At 43.9% G+C, this 12,026-nt stretch overlaps 1 protein-coding gene and 1 non-coding gene across 3 annotated transcripts; both read left to right on the top strand.

Moving 5' to 3' along the window:
• The first annotated feature begins 2,452 nt into the window (after positions 1-2,452).
• LOC134359272 (solute carrier family 25 member 3-like) lies at positions 2,453-9,108 on the top strand. Of its 2 annotated transcripts, none has more exons than XM_063072236.1 (7): positions 2,453-2,660; positions 3,211-3,341; positions 4,382-4,561; positions 6,388-6,569; positions 7,645-7,817; positions 8,192-8,302; positions 8,381-9,108. In XM_063072236.1, the coding sequence occupies exons 1-7, from the start codon at positions 2,498-2,500 to the stop codon at positions 8,539-8,541; spliced, it is 1,101 nt and encodes a 366-aa protein (XP_062928306.1). In that variant the 5' UTR covers positions 2,453-2,497; the 3' UTR covers positions 8,542-9,108. The 2 variants fall into 2 exon arrangements, with proteins under 2 accessions (XP_062928306.1, XP_062928307.1); XM_063072237.1 differs by lacking the exon at positions 3,211-3,341 and adding an exon at positions 3,488-3,615 and having other exon boundaries at positions 2,455-2,660.
• On the top strand, positions 6,606-6,833 carry LOC134359606 (small nucleolar RNA SNORA53). Its single transcript, XR_010021152.1, has one exon. It is a non-coding gene; the product is annotated as a small nucleolar RNA SNORA53 (small nucleolar RNA).
• Positions 9,109-12,026: the final 2,918 nt, after the last annotated feature.

Below are 12,026 nucleotides of genomic sequence, written 5' to 3'. Positions count from 1 at the left end.
GCTTCCTCAACACTACCCGCCCCTCTACCGATCTTGGTATTGTCCGCAAACATGGCCACATAGTCATAAATTCTGTCATCTAAATCATTGATAAACAATGTAAAAAGAAGCAGTCCCAACACTGAACCCTGTGGAATACCAGTAGTAACCAGCAGCCAATTAGAAAAGACCACCTTTATTCCCACTCTGCCTCCTGCCAATCAGCCAATGCTCTACACATGCTAGTATCTTTCCTGTAATACCATGGGCTCTTTTCTTGCTAATCATCCCTGTGTGCAGCACCTTGTCGAGGGCCTTCTGAAAATTCAAATACACAACATTCGCCAATTCTCCTTTGTCTGGCATGTTATTTCTTCAAAGAATTCCAACTGATTTGCCAGGGAAGATTTTCCCTGAAGGAAAACATGCTGACTTTGATCAATTTTTTTCATGTGCCTACAAGTACCCCAAAACCTCATCCTTAGCATTCGACTACAACATCTTCCCAACCACTGAAGTCAGGCTAACTGGGTTATAAATTTACTGGTGAATGCAGCAGGCCAAGACAGCATCTCTAGGAAGAGGTACAGTCCACGTTTCAGGCCGAGACCCTTTGTCAGGACTAAGGAAGGGTCTCGGCCTGAAACGTGGACTGTACCTCTTCCTAGAGATGCTGTCTGGCCTGCTGCGTTCACCAGCAACTTCTATGTGTCCGCTTGAATTTCCAGCATCTGCAGAATTCCTGTTGTTTGGGTTATAAATTTTCTCTCTTCTGCCTCCCTCACTTCTTGAGAGGAGTGACATTTGCAATTTTCCAGTCTTCTTGAACCATGCCAGAATCTAGTGATTCTTGAGAGATCATTACTAATGCCTCCACAATCTCTTCAGCTACTTCTTTCAGAACCTTGGAGTGTAATCCATCTGGTAGGTGACTTATCTATATTCAGACCTTTCATCAAGCACTTTCTCCCTAGTAAAAGCAACTGCACTCACTCCTGCTCCCTGACACTCTTGAACTTCTGGCTTATTGCTAATATCTTCCACAATGAAGACGGATGCAAAATATTTATTCAGTTTATCTGCTATTTCCTTGTCCTCCATTACTACTTTTCCAGTGATCAGATAACTACTCTTTTCCTTTTTATATATCAGGAAAACATTTGGTATCCTCTTTGATATTATCGGCTAGCTTACCTTCATCTTTTCCCTCCTTTAGGGAAATAAATTGCGTTCCATTGATTTTTAAAAACTTCCCAGTCCTCTAACTACCCACATAGTTTTGCCCTTTTTTTTTGCTTTTATGTTGGTTTTGACTTCCCTCGTCAGCTACGATTGCTTCATCCTGCCTTTAGAATACTACTTCTTTGGGATGTATCTATCCTGTGCCTTCTGAATTGCTCCCAGAAACAAACAACCCCTCTCCCCCTCTCCCATGATCACTGCCTCCTAAGGTTTGCTTTACCTTAAGCTCCGAATCAAATCCAGGTTGTTACACAACACCCAATCCAGAATAGCTGCTGATCTCGTGGGTTCAACCACAAGCTGCTCTACAAAACCATTTCATAGGCATTGCGTAAATTGTCCCTCTTGAGATCCAAAATCAGCACTAACTAACCAACCTGATTTTCCCAATCTACCTGCTTATTGAAATTCCCCATGACTATCCCCATGCCCTTTTGAGATGCCTTTTCATGCACAGATTTTTGTATCCCAGGCTGTGCTCATTTCACGCTGCTGCCATCAGTAGAATGTATAAGTGCTTCAGGACTGGCACCACCAGGTTCAGGAACAGTTACAACTTACCCCTCAACCATCAGACTCTTGAACAAAAAGGCATAATTACTCTCATTCTGCTTCTGCTGGTCCCAGTCTAAGGACTCCTTGTTATTTCATGCTCGTTATTTATTGCTATTTATTTATACTTGCATTTGCAGTTTGTCCTGTTTACAGTTACTGTTCTATAAGTATGCCTCCAGAGAAAGAATCTCGGGGTTGTATGTGGTATTATATATGTACTTTCTGATAATAAATGTTACTTCTGAACTGTTTAATTGCCTTGATGTCTACCTGCGTTTTGGATCAGAGATGAATTTGATGTTACTCTGAGTCTGTGTCTGTATACGTTAACCGTTATTAATGTAATTGTAAATGTCTTTGTACCATTATCATTGTTATGTTTATCAATTTGAAATTCAATTAAAAAAAGATTGAAAAAGAAAGAAAGATGAATTTGGAGTGAATGGGTTGGCCAGCAGGTCAAGAAGCAGACAAACTAGATCTGGTAAGGTCAGAATTCTACCCTGCCATTGAATTGCACAGCCGTCCCCCCGCCCACAAGCAACTGTGGCCAATCGGTGGGGTGTATGTCTCACACGTCAGAGCGCCTCAGTCCCGGCCAATTGTCGGGGTTTGTTGGCCGGTGACGTTAGGGGGTGCGTGGCTCGGCCAATCGGCTGGCTGTGACGTCAGGTGGGAGCGCGCTGCTCGGCCATTTCACGGCTTTCGGCGGCCGGTCGCCATGTTGTCTTCTGTGCTGCGCCTGGCCCCGGCCAACCCCTTCAACGCGCCCCGATTTCAGCTGCTTACCGAAGACGGCCATAACCCCACCGCCGAGGCTGCACCGTTGGACGTCGTCCCAGCTACTCGGGTCGGCCGGCGCCTAGCTGCGGCCGCGGGTCCCGGTAATAAGAGCGGCCGGCCTGGGGAACGAAGGGTGGGATGTGTGGGCTATAGCCGCAGCTCGAGGTTGAGGTGCCGGGTCGGGGCTGGCCCTGGCCGCCGGCCTGTTCCTGTGGGGTCACCGCTATTCGTTCACTCTCGACGCGATCACTGCCCTTGACCGGAACATCCCGTGACCTCTAACTTCCATCCCGGCGTTTTCGTGTCTTCCGCCCGCCAGTCGGTGGGTGGACCCAGGGCTGCCGGGCCCTGCTCTTCCTCTATCATAGTCATAGTCATAGTCATACTTTATTAATCCTGGGGGAAATTAATCTATTGTCTCTCCGACCTTCAGTTCTCCCACACCGCCTCAGTTTCCCCCGACCTTCAGCCCCTACCTCCCCGTCACATATCATCCATCGCCCTTCAGCCCCATCCCGTCTCTTTCCCCCGACCTTCAGCCGCCCCCACCACCACCACCACCACCACCACCCGGTCTCTGTTTCCCCCGACTTTCAGCCAGATCCCCTCATCTCTTTAGGCAATGGGTTTTTACTGTGCTCTCCCTCACAGAGAAGGAAGAGTACAGTTGCGAGTATGGCTCTGCTCGGTTCTATGCCTTGTGTGGCTTGGGTGGTATACTCAGCTGCGGTACAACGCACACAGCAGTGGTGCCCTTGGATCTGGTTAAATGCAGGATTCAGGTTTGTTACGTGGAAAGTGTTTAACAGATGCTGCCAGGATTGGATGAATGACTGCACGTCTCTGAATTCCAATGTGCCTTGTGTGCCCAACACTAATCTAACCTGCATACTTTAACTGCATGGTTTGTCTTTGTTTTGCTATACAGCAGAGGAATACAGCTGTGAATATGGCTCTGCCAAATTCTATGCTTTGTGTGGATTTGGAGGTATACTGAGCTGTGGTATTACACACACTGCAGTGGTTCCATTGGATCTGGTGAAATGTCGAATCCAGGTTTGTATTTCATGTTAATATGAATTGTGCAGGCATTCACAAGTCCAGACCTGGTTTCCAAGCCGCGTTTTGTTGGCATGGTGAGATTGAATGGGTAGTTAAAAGGGAATTACTAAAATGTTATGAAAAGCCTTTAAGAAAGAATGTTATCATACTGGCATCGATTACTAGAGGGATTTAAGCACAGTAGCAGTGACATTTTGCTCCAGTCATTTAGAACCACAGTGAGATGACATTGGGAATTTTGCACACAGTGATGATCTCTCTACCTGAGCAAAGGTGTATTGTCATAGTGTAATCAAGGTTTACTAGATTAATTTCTGGGGTGATGGTGTTTGCAGTGAGATTAAGCAAAATTATTTGTCCTCTAGTCTTATAAGAGAAGTGATTTAGTTGAAGCAGTTCTTCAGTATATGCAGGGTGTTTACCCTGGCTGGAGTGTGTGGGTCACTCTGTCAAAATAATCTGCATCCACTTTAAAATTCTCAACTGTGCAGCATTTGATAAGTATTCAGTGCAGAAGGTAGTGGTCTGCTGTGATTTAGAGATAGTGCGTAGAGTAGGTATGGAGGGACTGAATAGTTTACTCATGATATTTCCTGTTTCTCCCTTTGCTTTAAATATTAAATGCTAGTTATATTGCTCTCTAAGCTGTTTTTGATATAACAGCATGTGATGAGGATGAGTTATTTCAATGTTGGCTCGTGATTCTTGGAATGAAATCAGACTTTTTGATTCCTGTAACTTGTTTTTTCATTCTGACTAGGTGGATCCTGGAAAATATCAGTCTATTTTCAAGGGGTTTTCTGTCACCCTGAAAGAAGATGGAGTTCGCGGATTGGCGAAAGGGTGGGCTCCAACCTTCATTGGATACTCAATGCAAGGACTGTGCAAGTTTGGTTTCTATGAAGTCTTCAAGAACATCTACAGTGGTTTATTGGGTGAAGTAAGCAACTTATGAAACTTCACATTTCTTTTCTCAGCATTCTGTTATGTGAATGGTATTGTGTAATTACATGAATGCAAATATGGGAGGTAGAAGCTCTAATTCTGTGAGGATACTTAAATAAAACTAGTGCATAATTTCTTCCAATGGGCTAAGCAGGGGAAACTGACCACAGGGCAGAATAGGTGAGTTGGGAAACAATGACATTAGGAGGGTGAAGAGTTGGGGATTCTGAGTATAAAGGCCTTGGGGCCATAATACAAAATTCTAGCAGTGCTTGGTGTACAATGATTGCACCAGTACAGCTGAGGCATCATGGCTGCAGTCACCTTGAGGTTAGAGAACTGGGCTGGTGAGTTTTCTGGAATTGGTCTGTGGTCTGGTGCAGGGCTTTGACCCAAAACGTTGACAGTTCATCCTCTTGAGTTTCTCCTGTTTTTCTTTCCCCTCATGCTGACTGTCTCTTTGGGACCTTTCAGTCATTGGATATCCAGCTGTTCTATCTAATTTTCTCAGATAATTGTGGCAGTGTAGCTCGTGACCAGATTCAGTCCTCCTCTAGGTGGTGTCTAGAGTTTGCATGCTCCCTGTGTGATCACTTGCATTTTCCTCAGTTCTGGTTACTTCCCTCCTGCCAAAAGCGTGCAGGTTCTTGTTGCAAAGTACCCCAGCTGTAAATGGCTGATGGGGACCTTTAGGAAATGCCCTGAGGATCAGTATATCATAAAGAAATGTATAGATATGTTACAGAGAAAGTAAAAGCAATTTATGTAAAGGTGAGACTTGCAAGTGGAAGATTGGGCTATAAGCTGCCCTCACCTCACTTTTCATTCCAGTGGCCTGCGGATTTAATATATTCTTCTGCCAGCTCTAGTGCAATCTCAGTGCTAGTCACGTCCCCATCCCTTCCCATCTCCTGGATCTTCACCTATAACTGAAGGACATGTCACTTCGCAACCATCCAAGGAACTGAATAGCCCTTCCAAGTGAGGCAAAGGTTGACCTGGTCTGCATTTCATGTTCCTGATGTGGCCTCATCAACATTGCAGAAACTGGGCAAAAACAAGGCAATCAATTTGTTGTGCACCTGTACTGTGTCTGCAACAGCCATCTCAAGCTTTTGATTGCACGTCTTCTTGCTTATCCATTCCCACATAGATTGTAGACGTCCGTCCTTGGCCTTTTCTATTGCTTAATAGGCATCCGTTAGTCTCATAAGATCATGGATTTGCGCCTTGCAGGGGTTCCAGGGCGCAGGCCTGGGCAAGGTTGCATGGAAGATCGGCAGTTGCCCATGCTGCCACGCCACCGATGTTGTCCTAGGGAAGGGCACTAGGGCCAATACAGCTTGGCATTGGTGTCGTCGCAGAGCAATGTGTGGTTAAGTGCCTTGCTCAAGGACACAACACGCTGCCTCAGGTGAGGCTCAAACTAGCGACCTTCAGATCACTAGACCGACACCTTAACCACTTGGCCACGTGCCAACATTGCTTAAGCGAGGCCATACGTAAATTGGAAGAACATTTCATTGCACTTGGGTAATCTACAGCTCAGAGGAATGAGCGTTGTGGGTATTAGTAGGAATAATGTGGGCAGTATTAGTTTGAGTGTCTTATGGTGTGGAATTAAGGAAGTTTGTTTTCGCTTCATAGCGGAATTTATTTGAAGTTCCATGAATTGCTGACTGCAGTCCTGTTCGCTGTGAGATGAAAGTGTTTTGTTTCAATCAGTTCCGTAAGGATACAGAATGAGTTTTCCTCTTGAGAGCTAGGAACTAGTGATTTTAAATGTTCATCGGAAAAGAACTGATTTCCCTCTGGTTATAGGAAAATGCATACCTATGGCGTACATCACTATACCTCGCTGCATCTGCCAGTGCAGAGTTCTTTGCAGATATTGCACTTGCTCCAATGGAGGCTTGTAAAGTCCGTATTCAGACCCAAGCTGGATATGCAAACACACTGAGAGAAGCTGCACCCAAGATGTATGCTGAAGAAGGTCTCTGGGCGTAAGTATGGGTTGCGTTCATTGCCTGAAGGTTTGCAACACATTCCTTAGATCCACCTTTGGGATTTATCTGTCTTGCTGTTCTGGATTATTCCATTATGGTTGCCAGGTAATCCACAACTTTTGTGGTTGTACAGTCAAAGGTGCTTGAGTCATTGATGTGTGAGAGTAATCTCCCTGCATGTTAGCCTTGCTTGTTCCATTGTGAATAGTCTGTATTACAGTCTATTTACTGCCATTGGGACTTGGCTGATCTGCGGACAGAAGAGTAATGTTTTTAAAGTAAATTTTGTCTTGGTGAATGCTGCTGGGAATTAGTTGATATACATGATCAAGAGGAGATCATGAATGAGGCACAAAGTTGTTGGGGATGGGGGTTATAATGAATAACTTCAGGCTGGGTCTGTTACCCTGGAGCACATGATGCTGCGGTGACCATGATGCAAAAATAAGTGTAAATGGTTGGCCTTTTCCCAGGTCTCTAAAAGTAGAGGGAACAAGTTTAAAGAGAAATAGCTGCTGGAGGTGTTGGTAGAGACGGGTACTGTTACAGCCTTTAGAAGATATTTGGGCAGATTCATGGATAAGAGGTTTAGAGTGATGGAGGGGCTGGGAGCTTTTTGATTGACATGTGAGAGTCGGGCCAAATGGCCCATTTTTGTGCTGTGTATTTCTATAACAATACAGCTGCAGGTAAATTGAATGGATTTTCCAAAGTATGTAGGTTTTGTTTCTGAACACATGGCTTCAGCATTGGGTGACTTTACATGCTCTAGGCTAATACTATATTTTTCTGTTAGTCATGACAGCAATGCAGAAGAAGCCAATATGTGTTTGAACATGAATAAATTATTACTTTACTGGCCGATCTGTGCATTGCCACCTACTGGGAGATGGGAGAAAGTATTTTAGCACTGAAAATAAATGACAAAGTCCAGTTCTACTCATTATTAATTTTAATATCAGAAGGATAGACAGAAGAGAAGTCTAAACTGCTCTTTTGATGTTTTAAATGGGATTTGGAGTGTACAATAATTTATTTTCAGATTAAGAGCTTCCCTCTTTTTGTCCAACAGATTCTACAAAGGTGTATCTCCTCTTTGGATGAGACAGATTCCCTACACAATGATGAAATTTGCTTGCTTTGAGCGCACAGTTGAAGCATTGTACAGATATGTGGTGCCCAAACCTCGTGATGATTGTACTAAGGCAGAGCAACTCGTGGTGACTTTTGTTGCTGGCTATATTGGTAAGAAAATTGTATGGCAGTTTTTGTAGACTATTGATGTGGAGTGTATGTTGCACTAATGATAGTAAGAGATTCACAACGTTCTAAAGGGAAATTTGATCATTTTTAGGGTAGGGGAGGAGAACATAAGAGCCAACCATTCCTTTTATTCTGCCTTCTGATTGGGAGTGTTTATTGTGACTGTATTCATTTTTATTTTGATAATGTCCCAGAATGGCTTTTGTAGCTGGCTCGAGTGACTGAAGTGTTTTTTTTCTCCTGAGGCTGTGGTGCCTACATGGAATGCTTCCAGTGGGTGGGGGGGTGGTGTGGAGGGAGCTCAAATGTCCCAGGACCCCTGGCATTTGTTAACCTTTTGTATATTTTTTTCCTAGCTGGTGTGTTTTGTGCTATTGTATCTCACCCTGCTGACTCGGTGGTGTCTGTGTTGAATAAGGAAAAGGGTAGCTCTGCTTTCCAGGTTTTGAAGAGACTTGGGCCTGCAGGTGAGTAAAATTTTGTTTTCTAGACATTGTATATATTTCGCAGTGAAAGGTGTAGTGAGTGGACATTTTGTTTTCCAGGTGTGTGGAAGGGGCTTTTTGCCCGTATCATCATGATCGGCACTTTGACTGCCTTGCAGTGGTTTATCTATGACTCGGTGAAGGTTTACTTCAGACTTCCTCGCCCACCACCACCTGAGATGCCAGAGTCGCTGAAGAAGAAGCTTGGATTGACTGACTGAAAGAAACACCGATGAACTGGGCCAGACGTGTTGCATCCATAAGACATGTAAAAAGTTTTATTTAATATTCAAGGTATCATGTCTGTAATGCCATGTTGGTGATTGCTGGCAAATTGGGGTCAGTATTCACCATCTCCATTTCTGAATAAAGAACATAATCCAACTTTTAGATGTGTAAACTGATCACTTGCCGGTTTGTTTAATCAGTTTAGACCAGTTTTAATAAAATGTATGATCACTTCATTATGGAAATTTGCTATTGATGGCACAGAAGAGCTATTATGTACGTGGTTAGTCAGTAAACACCTGTTTAAAGCTGCTTAAGTATTTTTGATTTCTGACTAAATTACAAAGTTAGTCTGTAAATTTAATTGCTTGAGAGTTGATCTAAACTTTTTAAAGACACTCCATGTGTTTTCTGCAGGTAAACATCAGTTTTAGTAGTTGTACAATTAAAGGTGCTTGAGTCATTGATGTACAGGGTTAATATTCCAAAGTGATGCTGGTATGTAGACTTTGATGCCATGGGTATTTTGTCAGAGCATAATAAAATGTTTGCAAGCTTAATGGCCCCGTCATTGCAGCAGAATTGGCAGCATCGTTTATTCGACTGAGTATTGGAAGAAACAAAGTTACATGGAGCAGTTCAGGACATGCCATTTGGCCCACCAAATCTGCTCTGTCAGTTCAGTATGGCTGATCCATTCCCCTGTCAGCTCCATTCTCTTGCCTTCTCCCTGGAACCATTCACACCCTAACTAGTCAAGAACCATGTCTGTACTAATCCAGAAGTCAAAATAAACAAGTGTTTGAACCATGCGTCTTTGGTGAAATTAGCTGTGTTTTCCCCTTTCATGGTCATAACTGGAGGACATTCTTTATACCTAAGATACACAAGGAGGATAGATTCTTCAACTTAGCCCCTTGCTAAGCATTGAATGACCATGCTGTTTTCCTTTGTTGAGAGCTGTGAGCATTACATCACAAATTCGACTGACTTCGTTAAAATGATAACCAACATTCAGCTGAACCTGGAGGTTATAATGGTCAGTTTTGATCTGGTGTCCCTGTTCATAAGAGTTCCTATTAAAGGGCAGCTTGATCCTCCTGTGGTCAGGGTTTAATAAGGGTACTGTTGATCTTTTGTGGGTTTTGGGAAGGCAGGGAGACCTCTGGTGTCCCTGATGACTACAGCTGCAGCTTCTTACGATCCACATTAAGGTGTTGGAGCTGGAACTGGATGAGCTCAGGATCATTTGGGAGGCTGAGGGGTGATAGAACATACACAGGTAGTTACACCCAAGGTGCAGGACACAGGAAACTGGGTGACAGTCAAGAAGGGGAAAGGGGTTAAGGAGCCAGTGTACCCCTGTGCCTATACACAGGTGTATCACTTTGGATACTGTGGGGGTGGGGGATGACTTTGAAGAGTAAAGTCACAACGGAGACAGAAGGAAATGGAGGAAAAGAGGTGCGCTGTGCTGATAGGAGATTTCTTAGTTTGGGGAATGGACAGGGTGAGAACGAAATTCCCGGATGCTATGTTGCCTCCTGAGTGCCAGAGTCTGGGACATCTTGAATGGGATCCTCAGCGTTCTTATTTGAAACATTCAGAGGTACCAATGACATGGGTAGGATGAGTGATCAGGTTCTGCATAGGGCATTCAAGAAGTTTGGTGCTAAGTTAAAGGGCAGGACTTCCAGGGTTGTGATCTCAGGATTGCTACCTGTACCACATGCAAGTGAGGCCAGAACTAGGAGTTTTAACAAGTGGCTAAAGAGTAGGTATAGGAGGGAGGGCATAAGGTTTTTGGATCATTGGACTCTCTTCCAAGGAAGGTGAGACCTGTACAGAAGGGATGGTTTGCACCTGAACTGGAGGACTAATGTCTAATGCTGCATGACGGTAGGGTTTAAACTAGAGTTGCAGTGAGGTGGGAACTAGAATGTCAGAACAGTTGGATAAGTTGTGGAGACAAAGTCAGGAATCAAAAGGTTGAGCATGGTGGTACTAGTGTTCTGAGCTGCGTATATTTCAGTGCAAGAGGTATTATAGGAAAGGTGGCTGAGCTCATGGCATGAATTAACACCTGGAATTATGACGTAGCCATTGCAGGCGAGTCGGGACTGACTGCTCAATATTCTGGGGTTCCTGTTCAAAGTGGATGTTGTCTATCAAGTTTGGGAAGGCATTTGACAAAGTCCCACATGGGAGGTTGGTCAAGAAGGTTCAGTTACTCTGCATTCAAGATGAAGTAGCAATTGGATTAGACATCGGCTTTCTGGGAGAAGCCTGAGAGTGGTAGTAAAAGGTTGCCTCTCTGACTGGAAGCCTGTGACTAGTGGTGTGCCACAGAGGTCAGTCCTTTGTTGTTTGTCATCTATGTCAATGATCTGGCATTGGACAGATGGACATTATTTACTTGGATTCTCAGAAGGAATTCAATAAGGTGTTGCACAAAAGACTTATCCATAAGATAAGGATGCATAGAGTTGGGGTTGATGTATTAGCACGGATAGAGGATTGGTTAACTAATAGAAAGCAGAATTGGGAAACATTGGTCATTGTAAATTGTCCCATGATTAGACTAAGGTTAAATTGGGAGTTTGCAGCTCAAAGGACTGGAAGAGCCAATTCCATGCTGTATCTCAATAAAGGGCTCTTGGTGCAGTTACTTTCTGGGCTATCCTTCCACAGGCAAGTGTTCTGTCACTGTTATTTTGTGGCTGTAACTAGCTATCAGCTTGCTTTTAGACAGTGCACTCTAGCTCAGGTTTGCCAAATTGGAGTCAGGAACAGTCTGACTCTACAGGCTTGGTAAATTATAACTTCCTGAGTAGAAACAGGTGTAGGCCTAGGACAACTGTGCCCTCTCCAATGTGTGTTCAATCACATTCTTGTCCATCCTCATTTCATTCTCCTCTTCTCAAAGTTCCACCTAATTTAGCATCTTGGAAGTTTCACAATTTGCTCCTTGTTGATTGAGAGTCACTGGGAGCCTCGTGCACTAATCCCTGCCACATCACCCTAAGCACTCTTTGCCTTCTGTACATTAACAAATTCTCACCATGTCTGATACTAAATTCATTCCCTGTATCCCAGCATTGCACAATTCAGGATGCATCAATGGGGAGGAATAAAGAGTCAACATTTTGGACCAAGATTCTTCATCCGGTTCCAATCGGTGTCATCTAGTTTTACTCATCTCTGATAATGAGAACAGTCTACCTGATAATTTTATGTAACACAATCATTCTCCCTCGTAACCTCCTCTGCTTCAAGGAGATCAGGTCCATTTCCTTCCTAACTGAGACTTCTCATGTCAGGCAACCTCCTCCAGCAAGACCATATCTTCACATCCATAAAGCCAAGAGACTGAAAGGTTTTAGATGCCAGGATCACTGTAGGTTAACTTGCAACTACCGCGAGGAGGAGGAATGTTGTGACTCCTTTGTTTATTTATTTACCTAGCGATACAGCACAG

Source organism: Mobula hypostoma, chromosome 20 (genome assembly GCF_963921235.1).
Source record: "Mobula hypostoma chromosome 20, sMobHyp1.1, whole genome shotgun sequence".
Lineage (NCBI taxonomy): Eukaryota > Metazoa > Chordata > Chondrichthyes > Myliobatiformes > Myliobatidae > Mobula > Mobula hypostoma.
The sequence above is the reverse complement of the archived record's forward strand: the minus strand, read 5'-3'. Positions and strand labels throughout refer to the sequence as shown.

Coding starts and splice junctions, on each gene's coding strand:
- LOC134359272 (XM_063072236.1), top strand. CDS start 2,498: ATGTTGTCTTCTGTGCTGCGCCTGGCCCCGGCCAACCCCTTCAACGCG. Junction 7,818..8,191: donor TTTTGTTGCTGGCTATATTG/GTAAGAAAATTG, acceptor TTTTTTTCCTAG/CTGGTGTGTTTTGTGCTATT. Junction 8,303..8,380: donor GAAGAGACTTGGGCCTGCAG/GTGAGTAAAATT, acceptor TTTGTTTTCCAG/GTGTGTGGAAGGGGCTTTTT.